The sequence below is a fragment of the Lissotriton vulgaris genome, chromosome 6, assembly GCF_964263255.1.
Source record: "Lissotriton vulgaris chromosome 6, aLisVul1.2, whole genome shotgun sequence".
Classification (NCBI taxonomy): Eukaryota; Metazoa; Chordata; class Amphibia; order Caudata; family Salamandridae; genus Lissotriton; species Lissotriton vulgaris.
In genome coordinates this window covers 542,855,367-542,880,628 of record NC_141694.1, presented here as the reverse complement: position 1 = coordinate 542,880,628, position 25,262 = coordinate 542,855,367, and the positions used below count along the sequence as shown (strand labels likewise).

At 47.5% G+C, this 25,262-nt stretch overlaps 1 protein-coding gene across 2 annotated transcripts in view; it reads right to left on the bottom strand.

Annotated features, from left to right (window-relative positions):
- TTK (TTK protein kinase) overlaps nucleotides 1–25,262 on the bottom strand; it is an 848,854-nt gene that overhangs the window by 441,802 nt on the left and 381,790 nt on the right. For both annotated transcript variants that reach the window (XM_086926546.1, XM_086926547.1), the window contains exon 14: nucleotides 14,950–15,042. In XM_086926546.1, the coding sequence (XP_086782672.1) occupies nucleotides 14,950–15,042 (93 nt within the window). The remainder of the gene's footprint in view (nucleotides 1–14,949; nucleotides 15,043–25,262) is intronic.

Genomic DNA, 25,262 nt, shown 5'->3' with positions numbered 1-25,262 from the left:
TAGGAATAGTTACAAAGTTTTAAAGAAAGGCATAGTAATACCCAGACAGAGGGCTTGTTTGGAAGGACAAACCAGACCATAAAGCAAACAGAATGAGGGCAGTGACCAATGGGGAGAGAAACCAGGGTTTTTGAAGGTATGACCGCAATACCACAATCCGTTCATAGAGCGGGGAGAATGGGCGAGCGTTAATCTGTGGCTAGACTACGTCTCTTCTAAATAAGGCATTACAGAAGGTAAGTAACTTGTTTATATGATAGAGCCAGACTAAATTAAAATAGAAGACTAGACTTGTATGGAAAGTTACATGAGAAGGAACAATATCTCTTATAACCACTGGGGCAAGAACCACCAAGAACAAATGGAAGAAAAAACATTGGAAGTCACAGAAAAACGTGATTATGGCCATGACAACACTGTGTTAACACCTTCGACGCTAATGACAAAGCCAGCTCGTCATGGGCTTTACCTGCGCTACACGGATGACGAGCTGGCTTTGTCATGTTACCTGGGATTTTCAGAATTCAGCACCCAGCGGGGAAAACCCATAGCACCCAAGGTGTTAAAGGACTACAGTGAAAGTTATAAAAGACATCTAAAAATTTAAAATATGATGACCTATGGACAGTTGGAATCTTGATGCCCAGCAGCAAAAGCAAATGTCTCTGAGCTAGAGCCTTTTTGCCACCAGAATCGTATTCCAGGGAAACCTATTCCAAGAAAACAGAGAAAGGAGACTCAGAACACCCATCCACACCGAAGTAAGCTTGGATAAATGCAAGTACCAGCGATTTGGGAGTTAAAAGTACTGAGTAAAAGGGAGCACTAGAACAAAGAGAAAGACAGCGAATATCTACACAAGATATACGTACACTACCTCTCAAAATTCAATGTTCACAAGATTGACAATCATATATGTGTGAAAAAAGATAAAAAAGCATATATAAAGTGGAACATGTGTATATAGCACACCCAAATAGATATATGTACATACATACAGTCATGTGTTTGTTAACATCCCAATTACAGACAGAAGACCCCACCAGGCTGATGTTCATGAAGGTCAAGTAGCCTGGAAGTGAATAATCAGGAATAGAGGTCCAAAATAATTGGTTAAGAGAAAGAGAGACAATAGCCCCTAACAAAAACATGAATGCAGAAGCATTAAAAACAATACCAGCCTGCCAAGAGCCACAACTGAGGCTGCAAAGACTATAATCCTGCATGAGACCACAGGAAAAGAAACCAAGAAAATAAGCATATCACTTGGCCTAAAGAGGACAAGGTGCAGGAAAAACAATATTGGAAATCTCAGAAAAGGATAACTATTCGGTTTACTTCACATAAAGACAGATCATAAACTGAGAATAAGACGAAAAATGTAATATTTAATGAGTGGAGATGCCAGAGAACATAACTGCCCATTGACATGCAAAGCATGTACACCAAGCCACCTCCCCTACTTGACTGCAATAGGAGGTCAATATTCCCACATGAACAAAACTAAACAACAAAAAGCCAATCCACTGATAAGAAGGGACGCTCAACATCCTGTCATTCTGGGCACATCACATAATCTCCCCGTTCCTCGCAAAAAATGAATGTGTCAGTCTGTAACGCAGCTGGTGCTCATGTAAAGAGCGCCGATACTTTTGGGTCTAGTTTGCGTTATATAAAACAAAACAAAAAAGATACAAGTTAAAGAAGAGCTAAAATGGTTCAGAGAAGAGATTGGCATATAGAAGCAGAAAACTTCTAAAACACAGGAAGTAGAAGGGCAGTAATCTGGCAGTCCTTATTATACCCTGGTATAGAAGTAAAAAGAGCATCTTCCGGGGGGTGTGGCTAGCGGCCGAGCATGGCGGCAGCCTAAAAGGCAAGCTCTGTAGATAGAGCGGCCTCTCCGCACATCCGTACACTGATCTGCCTACAGTACGGTCTCTACCGGAGGGACCCGACGCCCAGGACCGGGCAGTGTGTGTGGCAGCGACTCCGGGCAAAATCCGACCCCGGGGAGAGAGGTTCCAGCGAGCGGCACCAGTGGCTAAGGAGCGGCTGAGATCCAGGGGCTGTCCTGCGGACGAATCCGGCTGGAAGCAACGCGGATCTGGGCGCAACACACCGGAAGCGCCCGGCTTGAATGCAAAGTAGTAGCGGTGACCCCAAAGCCTGCCAGGAAAGATAACCGGAACGCTCTGAGGCAGCAGATGTGACAAAAATGGGCGAGCGGTGGAGCAACATATAGAGAGCTGGACTGCGGGCTGCTGTAAATGATAGTGCCGACTGCGGGAAGGAGCGGGCCGCCATCTTGAGGCAGCGCAACAAACCCCGAGATCGGGAGGCTTTCAATGCCCGTAACGGAAAGTGGTGGCACCCATAAGTAACGTGGACAGTGAACCCAGGAAAGAGACAGCAGTGCTGAAATTTGCTTCCGGGGGCGGCTCGAGCGAGGCGGCCGGGCCCCGCGAGCGCAGCAATAACGCAGCCGCAGGTCTAAGAGACGGGCGCAAACAGACTGCTGATCGGTGGGGGCCCGGGAGAGAAGACATGCTCCTGGGCGCCCGGCCGCATAGTAACCCAGATAGCACTGAGGGGTGGCCCTGAGCGGCACCGTGTGCACTAAGAGCGACACAAAGGAGCGGGGAAGGACTGATACCCGCATGAATACTTAGGCGCCCCAGAGAGTCCAACCGGAGAAGGGATACGGAGGCGCACGGAGCGGGGAAGATCGTGTCAGAAGAACGAGGGGTCCGGTGGTGACTGGCGAATGCCACAGCCGACATGATTGCTCCCTGGCGTGTACAGAGGCCGCAGTTGGCATGTATGGAAGGACGCACTTAAACACTCACACACATTGGCAAGTGATCGCCTGCAACAGCAGACCCAGCAGAGTAACGCCCGCACTGTAAGCGTTGTCACACGGAGCGGCGCCTGGGTGGCGGCTGCTCTGCTTCACAGTGGTTGCCAGCGGCCCAGCACGCCTGAGAGCATCAGTAGCATAAGGCGCACTGAGACCTCTCCCTTTGGTGGTGCGGGTGTGAAGTTAGCAGAAGACGGTGGCTGTGAGTCAGTCACAGATTGTATGAACTGCCAGTTTCGGCCTGCCCGCACTTAGGGGACCGCGACACGGGGGACCCATGCCGGTTGAACGTAAGGTGTAACGTCGCCACAGAGACGGGGGCGCCACGCTGTGCTACGAGCCTCACACTGACCAAGTGCGCAGCCTGTGCAAATTGACTGTCAATGCTGTAATAGAAGTCCCGGGCGGTACCCCGGATAGATGGCGAAGTGATCTAGTACGCCTCTTGTATCCTGTTACACACCACCGCACATAGGGCCAGGCGCAAAGACGAGTGTACCGAGGCGCAGTGGCGGCTACCATGGCAGGCAAGGGCGGGAAAGGTGGCACCACGCAGACTCGGATTGATAAATTCGCCTGCGACAAGGGCGTATCTTCCCCAACTGACGGAAGGATGCCAGCTGGTAAATCGGCGGACGGCGCAAGTAGGAAGAAAGCGACACTGGATGACATCATGAAAGCCTTGACGCAAGTCCAAGCAACGGTAGGCACGATCTCCGCCGAGATTACCCTCATCAGGGCAGACTTCCACAAAATGTCCCATAAGGTGAGCTCCATGGAGGTGGTTACGAAATCGCTGGTGGAGGACGTCTCGGGGCTTTAAACGGTGATGGAACGGATGTCGGCGGAGAATAAGGTGCTGCGAGAGAGACTGGACGATCAGGAAGGACGCTCCAGGAGGAACAACGTAAGGATCCTTGGTGTTCCGGAATCTGAGGGTACTAGAGCAATGGATCTCTATGTAGAAGAGCTGATAAAGGAGCTCAAACCCAAGGACCTGTCCACTTTCTTCTCCGTTGAAAGAGCCCATCGGGTCCCGGGGGAATGGCCGAAACCTGGCGCAGCCCCGCGGCCAATCCTGGCCAGACTATTCAACTTTCGGGACAGAGATGCCATCCTGCAAGCGGCACGAGTATCACCGCCGGTCAAAATCCAAAATTCCTCACTGGCCTTCTTTCCGGACTATACGGCGGAAGTTGCTCGCCATAGGAAGACGTTCTTGGATGTAAAGAGGGAACTGAGGGCGCGGGAGATTCCGTACTCTATGCTGTTCCCAGCCAGGTTGCGTGTTGTGGCAAACAACAAGACCTGGTTCTTTGGCACTCCTGAGTTAGCCAGGGACTGGCTGGACGGATGGAGGTCGGCCAATCAACCACGTCATTCGAACAGGACGCACAAGAATCAGAGGACAGGAAGTTATCCAAACTCTCAAGCTTCAGGGCATTAAATGAGGGAACGCTCGCCAGTGAGAGAAAGTGTAGACGAGGATGCTGACGCGGAACAGTAACTGCCTGGTGAATACAAGACATTCAGCTGACCGCCTGGCGGACTGCCACTGGAATCTGGGCTGAGGGCATCCGAGGCGAGGAAGAGAGGCCGCCTTCTCCGGAGAGTCCTTCACCCCAGCGAGCAAGTATAAATTGTGTGGGGAATGGGTTGAGCACTCCGCTAAGTTGGGGGGGTGGGCCAGGCGGTTCCAAGTCCGTGTAGCAGGAGGGCAGGGAGGGAGGGGAGTTGGGGGAGGGGCTGTTTTCAATATTTTCTAAATGTTTGACTCATGGAGGGAGGGTGAGTTGTGATTATTGTTTGACTTGCGAAGGTTAGATATGGCACACAAGCAACAGCATCTGGATCGATATACGCATGGCACGACAGTGTAAGCTCAGGACACTCACAAGTCTTTCACCCCAGAACGGTAACGGCACACAACACTCAGGGGGGACCCGTAGATGGGGGATCTAATTTGGGGCCGATAGCACCTCTGCACTTGCTGTCCTGGAATGTGCGGGGATTAGGTGACCAGATTAAGCGGGGCTGGTCCTGCAGGGTATCAGGAGATTGGGTCCCGCATTGGTTCTGTTGCAGGAGACACACTTGGTGGGTACGGCTAGTCGGGCGCTGGATAGGCGAGGGTACCACATGATAGCACACTGACTTCTCCTCAGGATCGCGGGGGACGGGCATATTGCTAAAAAAAGTCATCTCGGTTCATACTGCAGTCCACTAAAACAGACGTCCAGGGCCGCTTCGCTGCGGCACATGGACAATGGGAGGGGAAGCCGCTGACAATAGTATCAGTATACATTCCACCAGCACTTCACGCCATCGCCCTTCCCGACTTGGGGAAATTCCTACTGGGACTCCTGGAGGGGGACCTTATAATAGGAGACTTTAATGCAGCGGCACATAACAAGCAGGAAAGGTTCCCGGTCCGAACGCAAAACCCTGGTCCCTCCCAGTTCGGCGATTTCCTGGTGGCGCAGGGTCTGGTGGACCTGTGGAGACAGTTCCATCCAGAGGACCAACAGTACACATACTACTCTGCCGTCCTTGGCAGCCTGTCCCGACTCGACTACTTTCTTACACTGGGGGGCGGTCTCCTCACCGCAAGTGATGTACAAATTAGACCTAGGGGCATCTCAGATCACTAACACCGACGTTGTCATGCCCAGAAATAGCTCGCAAACGAATTTACCCGATCCACCCAGGCTATCTCAATGTACCGCATAGACGAAAGGAGCTGAAAAAGGCTACCCGATATTACTTCACGGAAAAAGCGACCTCAGTAACGTCACCGTCGGTCCTATGATAAGCCTATAAGACGGTTTTACGAGGGCAGGCAATCACGACCATAGCGGGACACAAACGCACTCAAAGGAAAGAGCTGCTAGAGCTAGAACTCAAACTTGACAAAGCAAAGTTAGCCCACATGGCGGACCCAACTGAAAATACATTGCATACACTACAGCTCTGTCAGCGACTCCACGGCGACCATCTTCGTCGGAAGACGGTCGAGAACATCGCAGCGACAACACACAGAGTCTATGATATTGGGGAAAAGGCTAGTAAGCTCTTGGCCTGGTTGGACAAGAAAAAGGGAGGTGCCAAACATATATTGCCGTTGAGAGGCCCCGACGGGGAGGTAGATGCGCATCCGTCAGTGATAATAGAAGCCTTGGCTGACCACTTTCAGGACGTCTATACCCCTGAGGTGACCATAACATCGGAAGAGGCAGTGATAGCTCTTCACGGGGTGCCAACACAGACTCTGCCACAAGAGGCAATGGAGGAGCTTGACGCTGAACTGTCCCCGGAAGAGATTCAGCTGGCCATTAATGCACTGCATTCCGGTAAAGCAATGGGACCCAATGGGATCCCAGTAGAGTGGCATAAGGCTATGTCGGAGACGTTGAGCAAACCCTTATTAGGCGTGTATACAGAGAGCTTGGAGCGGGGGGTTCTGCCCCTGGACCAGCGTGTGGCTACCATTGTGGCAATTCCAAAATCAGGTAAACCGCCAGATGAGTGCACATCATACCGCCCTATATCCCTCCTCAATGCGGAAGCTAAAATTCTAGCGAAACTGTTGGGCTTTATGCCGCACAGGAGTACAGCGCTCAATCTCCGTAGACTACACGGAGCATTGGCACGGGCCCCGTCTCTGACGGAACCGGCGGCTATTCTGTCGTTAGATGCCAGGATGGCGTTTGACATGGTGGAATGGCAATATCTTTTTGCAGTCCTGGACCACATGGGCTTCGGCCCCAGGTTCATCTCTTGGATTTGGCTCCTGTAAGCAGATCCAGTGGCACATGTGGCGGCAAACAGCCATATCTCCCGAGACATTTCCTTTGCTAGGGGAACTCGGCAGGGGTGCCCACTCTCGACTTTGTTATTCGCTTTAGTCCTAGAGCCACTGGCCCCAGTTCTTAGAACATCCCAACTGTTGAAAGGGATACAGTGGGGGGGGACAACTGGGAAGACAGTCTCCCTATATGCAGACGATATGTTCATCTACCTGTCGGACCCTGAGAGGGGTATCCCGGTATTATTGGCGCTGTGTGATCAACATGGTCACGCCTCTGGCTACAAGATCAACTGGACACAGTCGGTCATCTATGTGCTTGGGGGCCCCCCTCCGAGCCTTCCTGCCCGTTGCCAGTTGACAGTGGCAGACGCCTCCTTCAAATATTTGGGGATTCACGTTACTCGCGATAAGGCCTTTTATGAACTAAATCTATTACCGCCGCTCGCTCAGGCGCAAGCAGACTTGAGACACTGGAAGGCACTTCCGTTGACACTTCTGGGAAGGGCGGCCTTTTTCAAGATGATGGCGCTGCCTCGTTTCCTGTATGTGTTGGAAAATACGCCGGTTTTGGTGCCGCCCTCCTATTTCCGCAGAGTGACGTCGGTGGTAACTGGACTGTTATGGGGGGACGGTCCGGCTCGTGTGGCACACATGAAGCTTGTCAGGGACTGGTACGATGGTGGGATAGCCCTGCCAAATGTACAATTATACTACTGGGCGGCACACCTCAAGGTTATCAACCAGTGGCTGCATGCCCCGCAGGACGACCCAGCGCCTATCTTGCGGATAGAGCACAGTTGGGTACACACAGTTTATTGGCCCCGCTGTACAACAAGGGCCTAGCAACGAAGCTCATGGGACCCACTAAGCACACGGTGGCACTGTGGGATAAAGCTCAAGCGAAACTAAAATGGGGGGGGTGTCATAACAAAACTTACACCTCTGTGGGACACCAAGTCATTAGGACAATTGAGACATAGTAAAGGGTTCACACAGTAGGAGACATGTGGACGAGAGATGGGGTAGTCCCCAATGTGCAGCTACAGCAGCAGTATAACCTGGGCGTCAACGAGACCTACCGATATATCCAAATAAGGCACGCACTGATGACAGCGACTGAGGCGGATGCAGGGGTCCCGGACTCTTCTCCATTGGAAGATCGCCTACTTACGGACTATATACAGACTAGCGGCACTTCCCTCACGTACCGGAAACTACTGAATAATCTGCCAGACCCCTTGCAGAAACTGAAGGAAAAATGGGAGAGTGAGTTAGCGGAGATGGACGAGACAGACTGGAACGCTGCGATGGCGTCCCCAAGGGAGGCCGGCATCTCAGCACAATTTCAGCTGGTGCAGTTTAAGATACTGCACCGGGTTTATTAAACGAGGACCGCATTGCACAAATTCCACAGGGCTGACCATCCATTTTGTCTCAGGGGCTGTGGAGAGGGAGGTACACTGCTGCATACACTTTGGGAGTGCCCGAGGATTGCTGAATACTGGCGACAGATACTGCGTACGATTTCACAGACTCTAGAAGTCTCCATTACACCTGATCCACGAGTCTGCTTATTGAACATATGGGGGTCTAATGATCTGACGCGCCAGGGACAGCAATGGGCCATTATAGGCATTATGGTAGCCAAGCGTGATATAGCACAAAAGTGGGGGCGGCCGAGGTACCGGCCCTGGCGCAGAGGTGTAGAAATATGGATATGTTATTGGTGATTGAGCGCGCCGTATACCAACAGAGGGTCAATCCTCGAAAATGTAATAGGGTCTGGCTGCTGTGGAATAGCTATTGGGGTGATTTGTGTGAACCGTTACCGGAAGAGGACTTGGACAGCTCAGAAGATGAGGAAGAGGGGGACTAGAGGTCCGAGCTGAGGGGTAGCAGTAAGGGTAGGGTAGTACCACGCGGAGTGACAAAGCTCGATTGACCTCGAGGGACCATGAGGCTGGGGGAGGTAAAGGAAGTGCCAGGAGTGACGTGCTGTTGTAGAAACTAGAATGTGGAGTGTTGAGATATATGTTGAATATTTGATCTATTGAGTCCCAAGTTGAGTTAAGTTTATAAAATATAAAAGTAAGATGAACGTTGATAATTTCAATACGTATTGTCATGCTTTCTGCTGCTTGATTAGTAAATTGCTGCCGAACTGTACATGGTCGAAAGAACAGATGTATCATTTCTATGTAAGTGCTGAATAAGTGGCAGCCAGCCTCCGGGTTGTAGGCAAATGCTGTGTAAAATGAGCAGATATAAATAAAATATTACGTTTAAAAAAAAAAAGCGCATCTTCCAGACAGGAGTGCAACCCATCATCGCTCTGTGAATTGCTCATATGCAAATGAGAGGTTCCCAAACAAACTATTACAAGAGAACTAACAAGCATTTACAATGCAATGGTCTCGGCATTATTAAAGGTAGAGCTATTGGCATTGCTCATGACATTTATTTTCATTTTCTTTTTTTTTTACACCTAAATAAATGGTATTGTCATTTACAATGGCAATAGATGAGCATTAGACAGTAGTAGAGAGTATTCCCGGACACAGAGCCACACACACACACACACACACACACACACACACACACACACACACACACACACACACAGACAGACAGACAGACAGAGCCACACAGACGGCTCTGTCTGTGTGTGTTAGTGGCTCTGTCTGTGTGTGTGTGTGTGTGTGTGGCTCTGTGTGTGTGCGTGGCTGTCTGTGTGTGTGTGTGTGTGTGTGTGTGTGTGTGTGTGTGTGTGTGTGTGTGTGTGTGTGTGTGTGTGTGTGTGTGTGTGTGTGCGTGTGTGCGTGGCTGTGTGTGCGTGGCTCTGTGTGTGTGTGTGTCTCTGTGTGTGTGTGTGTGTGTGCATGGCTCTGTCTGTGTGTGCATGTGTGTGTGTGTGGCTCTGTGTCCGTGAATACTATCTACTACTCTCTAACGCTCACCTATTGCCATTGTAAATGATAATACCATTTATTTATGTTTTTTTTTTTTTAAATGTCATGAACAATGCCAATAGCTCTTCCTTTTATAATGCTGAGACCATTGCATTGTAAATGCTTGTTGTTATCTACAATTAAGAGAATTTTTGTCACGTCTTTCTTCAAATTAAATTAGTATGGATAATAATTTGTCTTTACAGAGATTTATCAAAGTATCAAGATGTGGCTATAATCATACTTTTTGTTCAGTAGTGATGAGCCAGAAGAATATGGCTAATAAAAGTGATGTCTTGTCTGCTAGTCAGTCACACAACTTGCATTCTAATGTCTCTGTCACTAATATAAGGCTTACCAATCAGCTCGCTTAGAACATCTTAAATGTCTCCAAGATTAAGACTCATTCCTTTATAAACGTTGTATGATTTATATACTCCAAAACATAAATTCTTCGGGACTCCGCCCCTCACTGCTTCGCAGTGAGAGCTACGGTCCCTCGACCTAAAAAACCAAGTAAAACAAACCCACATGGTGCACTGACAAAGTATAGCAGCTTTAAGTTTGGTGTAAGAATCAACATTTTATACTATAGGGAACCTGCTGATGTTCAGCAGGGGAAATCTGTAGGATTATTATCGTACTATGCAGATCTTGGTGCGTTATTCACCAAAACAGCCATGTTAGTCCGAGAAAACTCATAATAGGCATTATATATAGCTGACGCAGGTATTGTTATTTATACGGTGTGATGAAAAGTGCTTTCACTCCTGATCAGGCCCTTAGAGTTTGTATCTGCCTATTATTTGTGGAGAGCAACACCATCCTGCCCTTGGTCTAGTCATTTCCTCTGTATTGGTGGAAATGGCTTTCACTCAAACTAAGAATGGGAGCTGATAATAGGGTCCTGAGGGCCAGCATGGAACCGAAGGGTGCTACAGGTGATACCAAACCAACCCACCACTCTTTATTTCTTTAGTGTTTAACTGAAAGGTCATACAATTAATAAAACCAATTCATATAAAACGATCAGTAAGAATCCATTATTTGATGCAATTTATTAAGAGTGCAATTTACTAAGTCCACGTCTTTGTTACTGAAACAGTATAGCAGCTTTAAGTTTGGCGCACGAATCAACACGTTATACTGTAGGAAACCCGGATAAAAAAGGAGCAGCATAATGAAACCCCAAACCATATGATCACCTACCTCGGCTTCATAGACTGGAACTGGTGTCCTACAAACACACACACTCACGCACACACACTCACGCACACACACACACGCACACACACACTCACGCACACACACACTCACGCACACACACACTCACGCACACACACACGCACACACACACACACACGCACACACACACTCACACGCACACACACACTCACACTCACGCACACACACACACACTCACGCACACACACACTCACGCACACACACTCACGCACACACACTCACGCACACACACTCACGCACACACACTCACGCACACACACTCAGGCACACACTCTCTCTCTCTCTCTCTCTCTCTCTCTCTGAAAGGGCATTCAGTAACTGAGCTCAGGTGATACTTTTGCAGTTGAGCTTTTGCACTATGAAAACCATGTGCCAGTGGGTGAACATCAGCTGATACCCGTTTTCTCTTTTCACTAACTGCTGGACTCGAGTGGCCTGCACTTGGGAAGAGATCCATAAAGTAGCAATGTAAAATGCTGTACAACTGCATGCTTATTCATAATCAGAACAGATATAAAAATGCAGAAAAAAAGAAAAGAGTTTGTAGAAAACAACTTCTTTCGTGTTATGGAAAATAAAGTCAGTAACGCTTATTAAACAACCAATGTTGTATACAACATAAACATATTGAAGGCAAACGATATCCTTGCCAACAGAAAAAAATATATATTTAGGACAGCACTTTAATTTATATTTCAAACGCAATTTTTTAGTAGCTCCCGTGCTGAAGCTCCGTTGCTGTCCATGTGCATGTATCCAAAAAACAGCAAGTAACAAACGAATATGCAGCAGTGACAAAGCATAGCAGCTTTGAGTTTAGTGCAAGGATCTCAACTATGGCCATGTGAAAGACGGCTAAAAAAAGGAGCAAAAAAATGAAATAACAGACCATAGATCACCCACCTCGGCTTCAGAGACCGGAAGTGGTGCCCTGCACACCCATTGAAAGGGCATTCATTAACTGATACTTTTTCACTCTGAGCTCGCGCTATGAATTACATGTGCCATGAGAGTGAACAGTACACTGAGCACATAGGTGTTCGGTTTGTCTTGGGCTGCACGAGAGTGCAGGTGAACATCATCTGACACTCGTTTTCTCTTTTTACTAAACACTCTGCTGGACTCGAGCAGCCTGACTAGGGAGGACAAAAAGGCACAGCTCGTTTACTCTTGCTATTCCCAGGTCAGAGGGCACGAGTGGAATCTTGCCGACCACAGCCTGTGGCTAGAGAAATAATAAATGCAAAATACAAAAAGAAAACAAACACTTACATCGTCCTCGGGACGCTCCGTGGACCGGCCGAAGCCCCGGGTCTGCCGCGGCCGGTCCTGCAGTAAGGGGCACGGCGCATGCGTAAACCCGAAAGCTTCAATGGGGCACGGCGCATGCGCAAGCAGCGGGAGGTATAGCTAGCGTCTCAGCTTCCGAGGAGGACAGCGCGTTCGCGCGCGCGTGGCCGGCGCAAATCACCTTGCGCGTGGCCAGGACTGTCCTCCTCGGAAGCTGAGTCGCTAACTATAGATCTCTGGCGAGAGCGAGCTTCGCTCGCTTCTAGCCGAGACCTAAAAAAGCAGTCGCCAGAGTAAATAATCTGCTCTACCCAGACTATCCCTAAATCTCAGCAGAGCAGAGTCAGCATGTGTGCCGAATAGACAGGCACCATCAAAAGGAATATCAATCAAAGTGGCCTGAACCACCTCTGAAAACCCAGAGGTGAGCAACCAGGCACAACTGCGGAGTGCTAGTGAAGGGGCCTTAGCCCGACCTACAGAATCAGTGGTGTCCATACCACAACGAATAATCAGTTTAGCCGCTGTTGCCCATTCCAACTGGACAAGAATGTTCTGTGTCTATTCCGGAAGGGAGGCAGCAGGCTCTCCAACAAATCCCATAATGTATGGGAGAAGTATCCAGGAACACAAGAAGAATTGATAGACCGCAGTGCAGAACTAGTGGATGCGAAAATATGCCTGCCACAGGGATCTAATTTCTAGGCCTTTCTTTCTGGGGGGACAGCAGGGAATGTATCAATATTTTGGGCAGCCAAGGAAGCCTGAACCACAAAACTATGAAGTGTCAGATGCAATAGGAGACATGTTGGATCTCCGGGGGCCAAGTAACGGATCGGTTGCCAATTCAACAGAGGGAAGCGTTACATCCAGAATGGCAGAAACTCGTCTGAGCATATTTGCCAGAGAAGAGCCCATCTCTAAAACCAAACCAGGCGGTGACTGGGGAATACTCAAAACGACTAGCCTTCCCTAGGTCAATCAACCAACTAGACTCCATAGGAGTTTGAATCATGCCCAAAATAGGCTGGAAAAACTCCAAACTCCCTCCAATACCCCATTATGTTCCTCAGCACAAAAAACACAAGAATTCATTTCAATAACAGGCGGGTTCACCGACACCGACTAGGCGATGTCTTAGCATCTGAGTGGAAAGAAGGTGGAGCGTAGAGCAGCGCTGTCTGAGCATATTTGCCAGAGAAGAGCCCATCTCTAAAACCAAACCAGGCGGTGACTGGGGAATACTCAAAACCACTAGCTTTCCCTAGGTCAATCAACCAACTAGACTCCATAGGAGTTTGAATCATGCCCAAAATAGGCTGGAAAAACTCCAAACTCCCTCCAATACCCCATTATGTTCCTCAGCACAAAAAACACAAGAATTCATTTCAGTAACAGGCGGGTTCACCGACACCGACTAGGCGATGTCTTAGCATCTGAGTGGAAAGAAGGTGGAGCGTAGAGCAGCGCTGTCACTGAAGTCAGCAGGCCAGACCTCAATGCCGTTGCCGGAGACCAGACCCAGAAGGGCTGTGCACCGGCATCAAAGCGGATTTTGTATCCGGCAGCCGGGCTGACGCCACAGGCGTGGACACAGACATTGTCTTGTGCAACTCCTTGGGGCCAGAGGATGCTCCAGGGGGAGGTGAACACCCAAAGAGACGATGGAGAGGGTTGTAATATTCTCTCATTTGGGTCTGAGTCGCCCGGCACCCAGGTAGGCTAGAAGGCACCGGGTAGACTCATGGACCGGGTCTTCAGCCAAAGATCGGGAGCAGGCCTTCTGCGGCAAAGTCCATAGAGCAGCAACTTCTAATGCCTGCTTATTTTACCTTTGAACGTCAGTGGAGGGTGAAGCCCATGGAAATGGCTCCTGGATCAGACTTGTGCCGGTCCTTGGAGCACAAAGGGGACTGAGGCTGATTGGATGTCTTGGAAGACTGCTTCAACTGCACCGCTAGAAGAGTCATGCAACGTTCCTTCAGCGGCTTCAGTTGAAGCAGTTGACATGAGTAGCACTCCTCAGAGTCATAGTGCTCAGCTAAGCACCACACACAAATAGAGTGAGGGTCTGTGGCAGTCATCTGTCATACATAGAACCCACAAGGCTTGAACCCCAAGCACACTGTTCCACTTAACTAAATCATTTAGGTGGGCTGAAAAACAGCCTTAAGGAACCGCTGATCGGATCCGCTCTGTAAGCGCGGAAAAGAAGAAACTGACGTCAGTGTCAGCCTGTCAACAGAGGGCTTATATGGATTCTGTTGACGTCACATTCAGAAGATGGCGTAGTTATGGAGTCGCTCGAAGACCTTTACCAAAGTGCAGAGGTACTGCTGTACAAAAAGGTCAGGATCATTCTGGCGCCTGGGGAGAATTCTAAGCTTAGGAATCTGTGGCTAGATGACTATCATATGTAAATATCAAATGCAATTATAAACCTATTTATGGTACTCAAAGGTGGAGAGAACACTTTGAAGGGTTCCAGAATACCATAAAAATAATTATGAAAACTGAAGTGTGAGAATATGCATTTCTTCTGTAGGTACATGGGTGAATATCAAATGCAAAAAAAGAATTTCTGAACCAATGTGCAATTACATGAGAACAAGTGATGGAAAAGCTCAAATTTAGATTACATTTATATATTTTTCACATATTAAAGATCAAATTGCATACATTTACATCTTGATAATACATAATTGCTTTCATTTTAAACCGTGATATACGTTTGATTGGGGGAAGAGCCGCACAAGGCATCCATTAGTTTAAGCAAACTAACAAAGCTACACTCTCACCTTACTGGATCCACCTGTGCCGATTTGCCTCAAAATTGTATATATTCTTCCTTTAATGACAGTGCAATCATTTGTAATGTGAGGAGTAGTAACCTAAAATAGAAAAAGGGATTCATAATTTGAAAATGATTTCACTCTATAATTAATTCAGTACAATATACATCTTCTTAAGAAAGCAGTAAATAAAAAGTATTGATTTTTGCAATCTGAGGTCTGACCATCTGTGTGCTGTGTTCAGACGACAACTGTGTTGTTTGTATTATGAGGATGAACACCTCATACTAGTGAAAAAGCAGGCTTGAAAAAAAACTGGACATCTCTTCAGAATGTGCCTAGACAGCCACTAACTAAAGGCATTAAAGGTAATCCAAGAGGCTAGACACCTTCAGAAAAAGGATGTTCTCTTCCATCGGCCAAACATTTCGGTGAACAACGCCTTCCTCTTGGCCCGATGCATCCATATGATCTGGGACTGGATGTTCAAGCGGTGCCTATGGTCTCAGAGAAGGCACAGGTCATAATCTCTCAGTTTATTGCTGAGGGGAAAGACACAGCAAAGTTCACTACCAGGTGTGGACTGGACACAACAGACTTGCTGGGCAGAGCAATTTCATTGTCAGTAGCCTTTAGGGGTCACACCGGACTGAGAACCACTGGCTTCTCTGGGGACATCTAAGCCTCGCTAATGGACATGCCATTGGATGGCTTTCGCCTTTTTGGTGAGAAGGCGAAATTGGCGTTGGAGAGCTTAAGGATAGCGGAGCTGCACCAGGACCTTGCTAGACCACAGCTCGCATTCCGCCCCTTACGTGCCTACGGAAGGGACTTCCAGCCGTGTTCATTTCTGCCCAGCCACAAATGCCTTTTCATGGTTGAGGATATACTTCCCACAAACCATGTGGAACCACTAGCCAGAAGTCGCCACAGTCCAGCACTCTCCCTGAAGCCTCAGGCTCCAAACCCTTTTAGTTTGCCCTCACACCACCATGGGCATCCAGAGGGGCAGGATACGCCATCAATTGCATTACTGACGGCCAAGTACATCTCAGAAAGTGTGTTTTAATGTTAGCCCAAAGGCCTCCATCCTCTTTCTGGACACTCCTCAACCCATGCCTCCCACTCACAACTGGCAGATAGGGGACCATTTCTCCTTGCTCCGTCAGGGAGTGTTAGCTTTCCAGCCAAAAGGAGCTACGAGAGGGTGTCAGCATCAGAAGTATGTTCTGGCTGCTATTCCTGTTACTTTCTGGTGCCAAAAGAGGATGGAAGACGTTGCCGCATCCTAGACCCATGCCCTCTTAACTTTTTCCTGAAAAAGGATAAGTTAAAAATGCTCACATTGGCTCAAGTAATGTCTGCCCTGGATCCTAAAGATTGGACGGTAGCATTGGACTTGCAGGACCATACTTCCACATACCAGTCCTGCCTGCCTACAGGGGCTACCTGTGGCTCAACAGCACTTTCAGTTTGCTGTGCTCCCATTTGGCCTTACCAAAGCCCCTCAGGTGTTCACCAAGGTGATGGCTGTGGTTGTAGAACAACTGCGAAGGCCAGGGGTTCCAGTCTTTTCAAACCTTAACGATAGGCTCTTGAAAGCGGTCTTGCCGCAGGCAGTTGTCTCTCACCTCCAGACTACAGCAGACCTCCTCCATTTACTGGGGATTGAAAAAGTCAAACCTGACTCTTTCTCAGATGCTCTGTTGGTACCGGACACACTGCAGTTTCAGGCCAATCCTCCAGAACAGGGAGTCCAGGATATTCAGGCTAAGATACCCATGTTTCAGCCTCTATCCTGGATTTTGTTGAAACAGATATTGAGAATGTGGGCTTCATGGCCTCATGCATCCTTCTGGTGACATATGCCAGTTGGCATATAAGAGCTCTGCAGTCGGACCTGAATTTCCAGTGGAAACCGCATCAGGGGAATCTCTCTGACATGGTTCATATCTCAGAGGGAACTGCAAAAGACCTGCGGTGGTGGCTGACAATTTGTGATTGGCTGGGTTAGGGAGAGGGCTCTGCCACTGACCCAGAGTTAACTGTAGAGACAGATCCGTCACTCCTGAGCTGGGGTTGCATTTAGGAGTGGTGGAGATCAGTGAACTCTGGTCTCTGGCAGAGTTCGAGATTCAAATCAACCTACTGGAGCTCCAGGCAATCCAGTTGGCATTAAACGCATTTCTTCCACCAATAAGGCAGATGTTCACAGACAACACCACTACCATGTGATACTTCAATAAACCAGGCAGGGTGGGGTCGTGGACCCTTTTTCAAGAGGGCCTATGTCTCTGGACATGGCTGGAACATCATGTAACTTCTCTGGTGATTCAACACTTGGCAGGTTTTCTGAACGCCAGGGTGGACAAGCTCAGCTGTCGATGCCAAGCGGGTCACCAATGGCACCTCCATCCAGAATGTGGTGCAAGGTCTCTTTCAAGAGTGGGGAGAGTCCCCTGGACCTTGCTGGTCCACACCGTAACCTGTTTGCCCTTCCTGCGTGGGTTGCTGTTGCAAAGGCTTGTTGGTGCTCCTGCCGGACACCGACCCCTCAGCATTTGACATCCTTCATGGGAAAGCTCACCTCCGGGTCATCCTCAACGCCACTGGGACCTCGTGGCTGCAGAGTCAAGCATGCCTTCGCACCTAAAGCCGACATTGGTGGGCATTCGTCTACCAAGCCCCTGGTCACTCTAAAGTGAACAGACTCTGGCCCCTCTGCTTTCAGTTTCCTTCCACCCAGGATCCAGGCTTGGATCCCACCAGACACTTTTCACCTTCACAGCAGCAGTGCTTCTTCACTTCCGTCCATAGAAAACAATTTGAACTTCCAACGCCACTTCAGAACAATGCAACAGGCTCCCCTGGGAAAGGTAACTGATACTACGGAATCTACGGGGGGGTGGCTCTTTAAACTCAAGTTCTGGAGGGTTTGCTTGAAGTCCTCCTAGAAGGGTCCTTAAACTAACTTTGCAACCGCAACGTTCCCATAGAGTTGTACGGAGCATGCGGTCGTGTTTCCTCACTGCACCCGCCCTCCGTGGGTCTCCTGTGTCATCACCTGGGTGGTTCCCAGGGGTCCCAGCTATTCTACGTGCACTAGGCACTGTGTCTAGTCAAGTCGTGATTGTTATACCACTATTTTAGTATATGGTTCTGTCTCCCCCTGGAGCCCACTGTGTATTGTGCTACTTACAACTGTTCTATTGATCCAGTACTGTGTGCTTTGTGTTCTATCCTGGTGTAGAGGATAGTTATATTAAAAAATAAATATTTTTATATAACTACTTTGTAGTTCTCCTTCATTTAGTCATTCATGAGGTGATATTCTGGTAAAACAAGCTGCTTTACATTCCTTCAAGATTAAGCCTGAAGGCTGCTCTCCATAGCTACCACTAGGTTAGCTTTCAATAAGGTTATCTTTGACCTCATACATCATAAGGGTCGTAGGGATTGGTACAGGGTGCCCACTAATTAGTGGACGGCATATACCAAGCCACCTTCTCACAGAGGTCAGGCCTCCTTTCGGCCAATACCATTCCTGCGCAGACAGAATTCCCAAGAAGATGAGGATCAACCCAGCCCAGGTCATTCTTGTGAATCCCAATTGGGCACGGAGAGTCTGGTATTCCAAGCAATTAAGCGTGAGCATCGGTCCTCCCGTCAGGTTGCATCTTTAGGAGGATCTTCTGTTGCACCAACAGGGAAGGGTCCTGCACCCGAAACTACACACTCTTCGACTTCTTGCATGGAGATTGAGCAGCAACAGTTGACAGCTCTAAACCTTCCTTCTGAAGTCTGCAATGTTATTCCGGAAGCCAAGTGTCCCTCTACCAAGACGGTCTACGCCTGCTGCTGCCACAAATTTGTGGTATGGTGTACTTCGAAGGACATGGACCCTTTCTCAAGTTTTACTATTTGGGTTGTAGAGGGCATGTCCAAGGGTGATAGGGGAGACAGTTCCCCTTGACGTTAAGTGGTTACTACTGATGATATAAACCGATGTGGACTGGTCCAGACCCCAGGGCTTGTGGCTGGCCTTGCAGTAAGGCTAAACAAAACATTGCCAGAAAGTGGGGTGCGCCTCTGCCTCCGAGACTGGAGGAGTGGAAACGGAATCTGGATTTGTGCCAACGAGCAGAAGAAACGGTTTACAAAAGTAGGGGAGCCGTCAATACATGGGGCAAAACCGGAGGATGGACTTGAGACCACGATCCATGTAGGGGATATTGTGTGTGGCCCATGCTTTATGGAGTGTTATCTCTGCACAGTGAGGTCTGATTGTTGTGTAACCTGGATTAAGATTTTTGTGTCTGCAATGTTCCTGAGCTTTGTTAATAAAAAGATTTTTTTTTTAATGGAAAAAAAAAGTTTTACTATTTATTTTGTCTTTGGATCGGCAGGGCTCTGCTCTGGGCACAGTTAAGAACTATTTATTAGCAATATCAGCATTTTTTCAGTTGCTGGACCAACCTTCTGTGTTCAAGTCTCCTGTCTCGGTTACTCAAAAGCCTCCCAGACCATTTATCATGCCTCAATGGGACTTAAAACTGGTTTTGACTTTTCTGAAGTGCTCGCCTTTTGAGCCGCTGCACAACTGCCCACCTTGTTTGCTAACCATCAAGACGGCATTCTTAGTGGCCATACATCGGCCTGGAGGGTAAGTGAAATGCAGGCACTACCTGTGCACCCTCCTTAAATCACCTTTTACCTAGACAAGCTGGTTCTGAGAACTCGTGCCTCCTTTCTTCCTAAGGTTGCAACATCCTTTCATGTAGGCCAGAACATCACCATGCCTACCTTCTTTGCTCTGCCTCCTCCTTCTAAGGAAGAGGAGAGACTAATGGCTCGACCCAAAAAGAGCATTGCTGTTCTACATTGACCAAAACAAAAGAACTCCGGGTGGATGAGCAACTCTCTATACACTATGATGAAGCTAAGAAAGGGAAGGCAGTGCAGCAATGAAATATCTCAAGATTTGTAGTACTCTGCATAAAGATCTGCTATGTACTGGCCAAAAAGCAACCCCAAAGGGGTTTGCAGGTTTATTCCACAAAAGCCAAGGCTGTGAGGACTGTGTTAGCTAAAGGAGATTAGGTCCTGCACATCTACCAGGCAGCTACGTGGAATTGTCTGCAAAATTTACTAAACACTACTGCCTCGACGGTCAGCTCCATTGTGACGGGCATTTTGCCAGTTCTGTTCCACAGGGCGCTTTGGTCTGGAATCAGTTTCAAAGACCCACCTACAGGGCGGGACTGCTTGGGTATCTATTCTGAGGAAAGGCTAGAAGTGTCTATCAGATTACTTAACTTCGGTAACACCTTATCTGGTAGAGACACTATCTAGCCAACAAAATCTTACCAACCTTCGCATTCACATGATCACAGTATAACGTCACCCTTCTAAGGGTCTTACACATGCATACAAGTCTGTCAGTCTGTCAGTGTTACTCATGGCTCAGCGCTTCTGATGTGGAAAAGTCTATGTTCATGTTGCAATGTCCAAGATGGCACATATGGACACTGGCAGCCTCACGCTAAAGCAGCCGTCATCTTGTGTAAAAGACACATATGGAATAGAGTAGAATCCACAAGCCAAACACCTGGCTTTGCATGTGAAACCTACCACCCACACACACACACCCCAAGAACAGGGCAGAATGCAGACTTTCCATGGAGGGAGCCGGTAGGGCATCCCTCCAGAGTGCCTGCACTCCTGGATTTCAGATTATGCTGTGACAACTGAAGTGTTATCTGAATGAATGACAAGATGGGGAGCCCCATCTCTTTTTTCTGCCCCACAGATTGAATCATAGACTACACTAAGATAGGTATGCCTGCACTACGGGGAGACACGCCTTCCACATTTTCCCCGAAAGCTGTTAAATCACTAGATGGGACACTGAATTCTTGTCTTTCAGTTACTCTGCCTTTCCAGCCTCGCTAACCAGATACAGGTAACTATATTCTTCAAATCCGCACCAGATTCTGTTTCTTGTACGTCACATTATTAGTAATAGCTATTCATTTTGTGGGAGTTAATTTCCCCTGCCCCGTAAGCATTCTCAAAAATGAGTTCTGTGTCCCTTCCAGATTACTCAAGATGTCAGTCATAGATTAGGATGAAATTACTACCAGTCTGTAAGACTTGCATTCAGATCTATCAATCCCATCTTTTATTCACTGTCTCTACAGCAATATCCATATACATACAGGTGCCCAGCTAATTTCTAACCTTCACTTTCTTATATGGTGTGGAAATCACTTTTGGTGTGCCTCACTTGAAGAACCTACATGCCTTTGATAGTTAGGGTAAAAAAAAAAAACTCCAAATTAACATTGCCTCATTGCAATAATATCATATATAAGTATGCATTTTAAACCTTGAAAAAGTGCAGCTGTGTAGCCATTGAGCAAACAATCTTCTATCACCTGAGGAAGGCAGTAGCTGAAACGTTGCAGTGGAAATGTATTTTTGTTCTTTGGTTAGTCCATCTGTTTGAGTCAATACTTTCTTGGATAATTCATTTGCTTGTGACTCGTATCCTTTGGGATCCTGATTTTTTTGCCCTGGCTTGCTGTTTTCTTAGGATCCTTCACCTACTAGATTACATATGTACGAAGCTGGCTCTTTATATGATATATCAAAATGAGATATATCGTGCAAATAGTCCAGGTATTCACTTATAAGCAGAGAGGGGCTTGCTCTCGTAATCCCAATGTGATCTTCTAGACTATAGTGTGATCGAGCAGCCTTAGGCTTATCAGAGAGGAGTGTTAGACATCTGCAAATACGCACAATAGTCAATAAATCAGCTGTCTCTAATCATTCGATAGCGAGCTACCAGTAGCCCCATGACACATTCAAAGTAGCTCATAACTTGGAGTTCTTTTTTAAATAAGGACAGGGTCACATTTTCGATTTAAAGTTAAGGAAAGGCTGTGTTTATTTTGCATTACTATCATCAGACTGCAGGTAGCAGGGCTTGATCATGAGCAGTGATCAGTCAGATTTATGACCCAGGCAGGGGCTCCGCACAGAGGTGAATAACAAACACAGGTATTTAAATCTAAAACAAAAAGTCTGGGTCAACTCAACATTGGATAGTGAGAACAAAATTATCTTTCAGAATGCTTTTAAATTAGAGGAAATTAAAATGAAGTTACCTTAATGATTAAGTTAACGCTAAATTTTAATTTTCTACCATTTCAAAGTGTTATATTTACAAATAGCAGGCCTCCTGTTCCCGGTGGGCATTGTGCCATATGTATAACTGAAAAATACAGTAATACTTTTAAGTGGGAGAAATTTAAAGTGTAGAAAAATGTTCCATACATTTTTTAGGAATATTTTTCCACACTTTTCTACAATTCAGATGCAGTACAGCAACTTATGGGACCAATCTCCTGGCCTTAAGGTAAGGGTTGGGCAAAGTTCAAGGTAGTACCAGCAGAAAACCACCAGTGGCACTAGGGCGGCCAGGTGCAAGGGTGCAAAACTGTGTTGGGTGCCCAATGTTAGTCTATGGGGATTGGTCTTCTGGTAAAGAGGATGCATGCTTCGACTGGGAGGCCAGTCGGGCTCAACCAACAGGAGGGCTCAGGCCTCACAATGCTCGAGGACTTGGAGACCCCTTTAGTCCTCTGTAGCTGTTGCCCCAGGTCCATGGAGAAGAGGTGTCTTTAAGTGTCAGGTTTTCCTTACCGGGAGCAGTCATTGTAGAGGAGGCCTGCGAACAGAAGCTGCAGCCGACAGCTGGGAGTTCACGAGGGGTGATACCACAGTGGACTCTGTCCCTGGATGGCTGGGGGACCATACTGGCACAGTTGCTCTACTTCAACTCGGGCTTGGAGCAACGTTTGCAGTGGGAACCTTAGGCATCAGGATTTGCAGGCTTCAAGTCCTCTCAGGTCTCTTTGGGTGCCTTCAGATTCGCTGCTTCACAAATGTTCTTGGCTCCTATGTAGTGCTGGCAGGTCTCTCAGGCTGTGGGGACTCAGCAGCTGCAGGACAAGTCGTCTTTTGGCGCAATTGTCGAAGTCAGCAGACAGGCTGGCAGGGTAGGCGCCAAATCAGTTGCTGGGTCTTCTGTTTGTGCTCCATATATATGTGATTTGTAGAGCGCATGGCTACCCAAGGGCTTCCCAGTGCTGCAGAGAGGATGACCTAACGGTGTAGATGGGCCATCAAGGAAAGACCCATGTTTTAAGTTTCTTCCTAAAGCTACTCAGGTCCTTCAAAAGTCTCAATTCAATGGTCATTGAGTTCCAAAGTTTTGGGACCATATGAGTGAAGGATTACCCTCCCCATCTGGCTCTACTTATCCTTGTTGTGCTCATAAGGAAATCGCAAAAGGAACTGAGGGACCTGTTGGTTGCAAAAGGGGAGATGATAGAATGTAACAGGGCTGGACCCATACCATTGATAGCCTTGGGGGCTATGCAAAGTGCTTTAAACTTGATTCTAGATTGGATAGGGAGCTAGTGTAAATTGCTCGTTAAGTCTTTCACGGACTCTTGCTTGGGAATTTTTTTTATCATTCTGGCCGCCGTATTTTTAACAACCTTTAGCATATTGACTACATATTTGGGGGGCCCTAAGTACAATGAGTTACCGTAGTCCAAACTGGAGAACACAAGTGACCGAATCGCCGTTCTCTGTGCCTGATGTCCATTGTCTTCTTTCAGGTCAGCAGGATCTGATGTTTTGGTGCCATGGGCTCCCCAAAATACTTATTTAGGAGTGTTAGGGGATTGTAGGATAGTAGCCAATGGGCTACTGCCCCATGGGGGTCACTACGCCCCCTATATGATTGCTTTATGTGGGAAGTAAGCATAATCCTGTCACAGAATTCCTAAGTTTGAATTTACAAAGATGGCCAGCTCTGAAAATTCATGTCCACTTTAGGGTAGGCCACTTTAGAGGTGGTATTGGACTGGGGTGGGTATGCCTACCTGAACAGTCACTTTTCCTGCCTGTCCAGGTGCCAAAGGGCTCTGGACAAAGGGGGTCAGCTTGCTCTCCTGTGAGGGGAGTCCAACTTGCATTTGAAAGGCAGAAGCTTCTTTGAAGCTCGCCTGTCTGAGTGTGCTAATCAGCAGGTCATCCTGTGGGAGGGGGTGTTGGAACTCTCTTCCCTGGCAGGCTTTGTTTCTGATATCCTGAGAGCAAAGGCTCTCACCCTTGGGGGTCAGACATTAGCCTATGGTGGCAGGCTAGCAAGAACCAGTCAGCCAACACAACCGGGGTAGATATGTTTTCAGGGGTCACTTCTAAGGTGCCCTGGGGTTGCACGTTTTAGTAAATCCAACACTGTAATCAGTGTGGGTTCATTAATATGAGATGTTTGATACCAAACATATCTATTGTCAGTGAAGCCATTATGTAGCTGGGGAACTCGTTTTCACCAGTTTCCAGCACATGTTTTAAATGGCTTCCCTGTTCACTCGCACTGACAGTAACGGAACTGACCAACACAGGGGCGCAGCTGCTCAGGCAGATATGTCCTCACAAACAGCAGCAGTAGAGGTACATGAAAAGAGAATAAACAAAAGGGGAAGAGGAGAAAACAGAGATAAATAGCAACAGAAGAGATGAAATTATTATCTAGATTACCAAAATGTAAATAGCTCAGCATCAGTCTTAAGACCCCAAAGAACCTCAGTTCCCACTGTTATGATTAATTTGGATTCTGCTTTTCTTAGAGCCAATTCACGATCCCCTCCTCAGATTCTTCATGGGATAGGTTTAATGCCATAGAATGAACATGTATTTAAATTACCCCCATGGTCTCTCTACATAGGTTTTCGCATAACATATGTGAAATCCTTATTCGTTATTGCTCTTATATGCTGTAGAATGACCAGCTTCAATTTATTCACAAAGCTGCCTCTATATTGTTTCCCACACTGGCATTCTAGGGCATATACCACATGTGTAGTCTCACAAAGGATCCTTTCCCTTATCCTGGTCTTCTCACCAGTGAAAAAGTCACAATCTCTTGGCGGTTTTCCCCATTTCTGCAAGCTTTACATTTGTGGCATTTACAAAAGCCTTTGGTTTTCAACCAATCCAATTTTCGATCACCTTGTCCAGACTTTAAAATAGTTCTGTGTTCACAAATCTCCAATGATGATTCTTTTTGATATGTAATGTTACGATTTTCTGTCGTACATGCTCTTAAGTCCTCGTCTTTCATGAGTACTCTCCAATGGTTCTGTAAAGGGTCTCTAATTTCTCCACTTGATGTATTAAATTGTGTGATAAACCTAAGGTCACCTTGGGTACAGTGTTTCCACCACGGTTTTTTGATA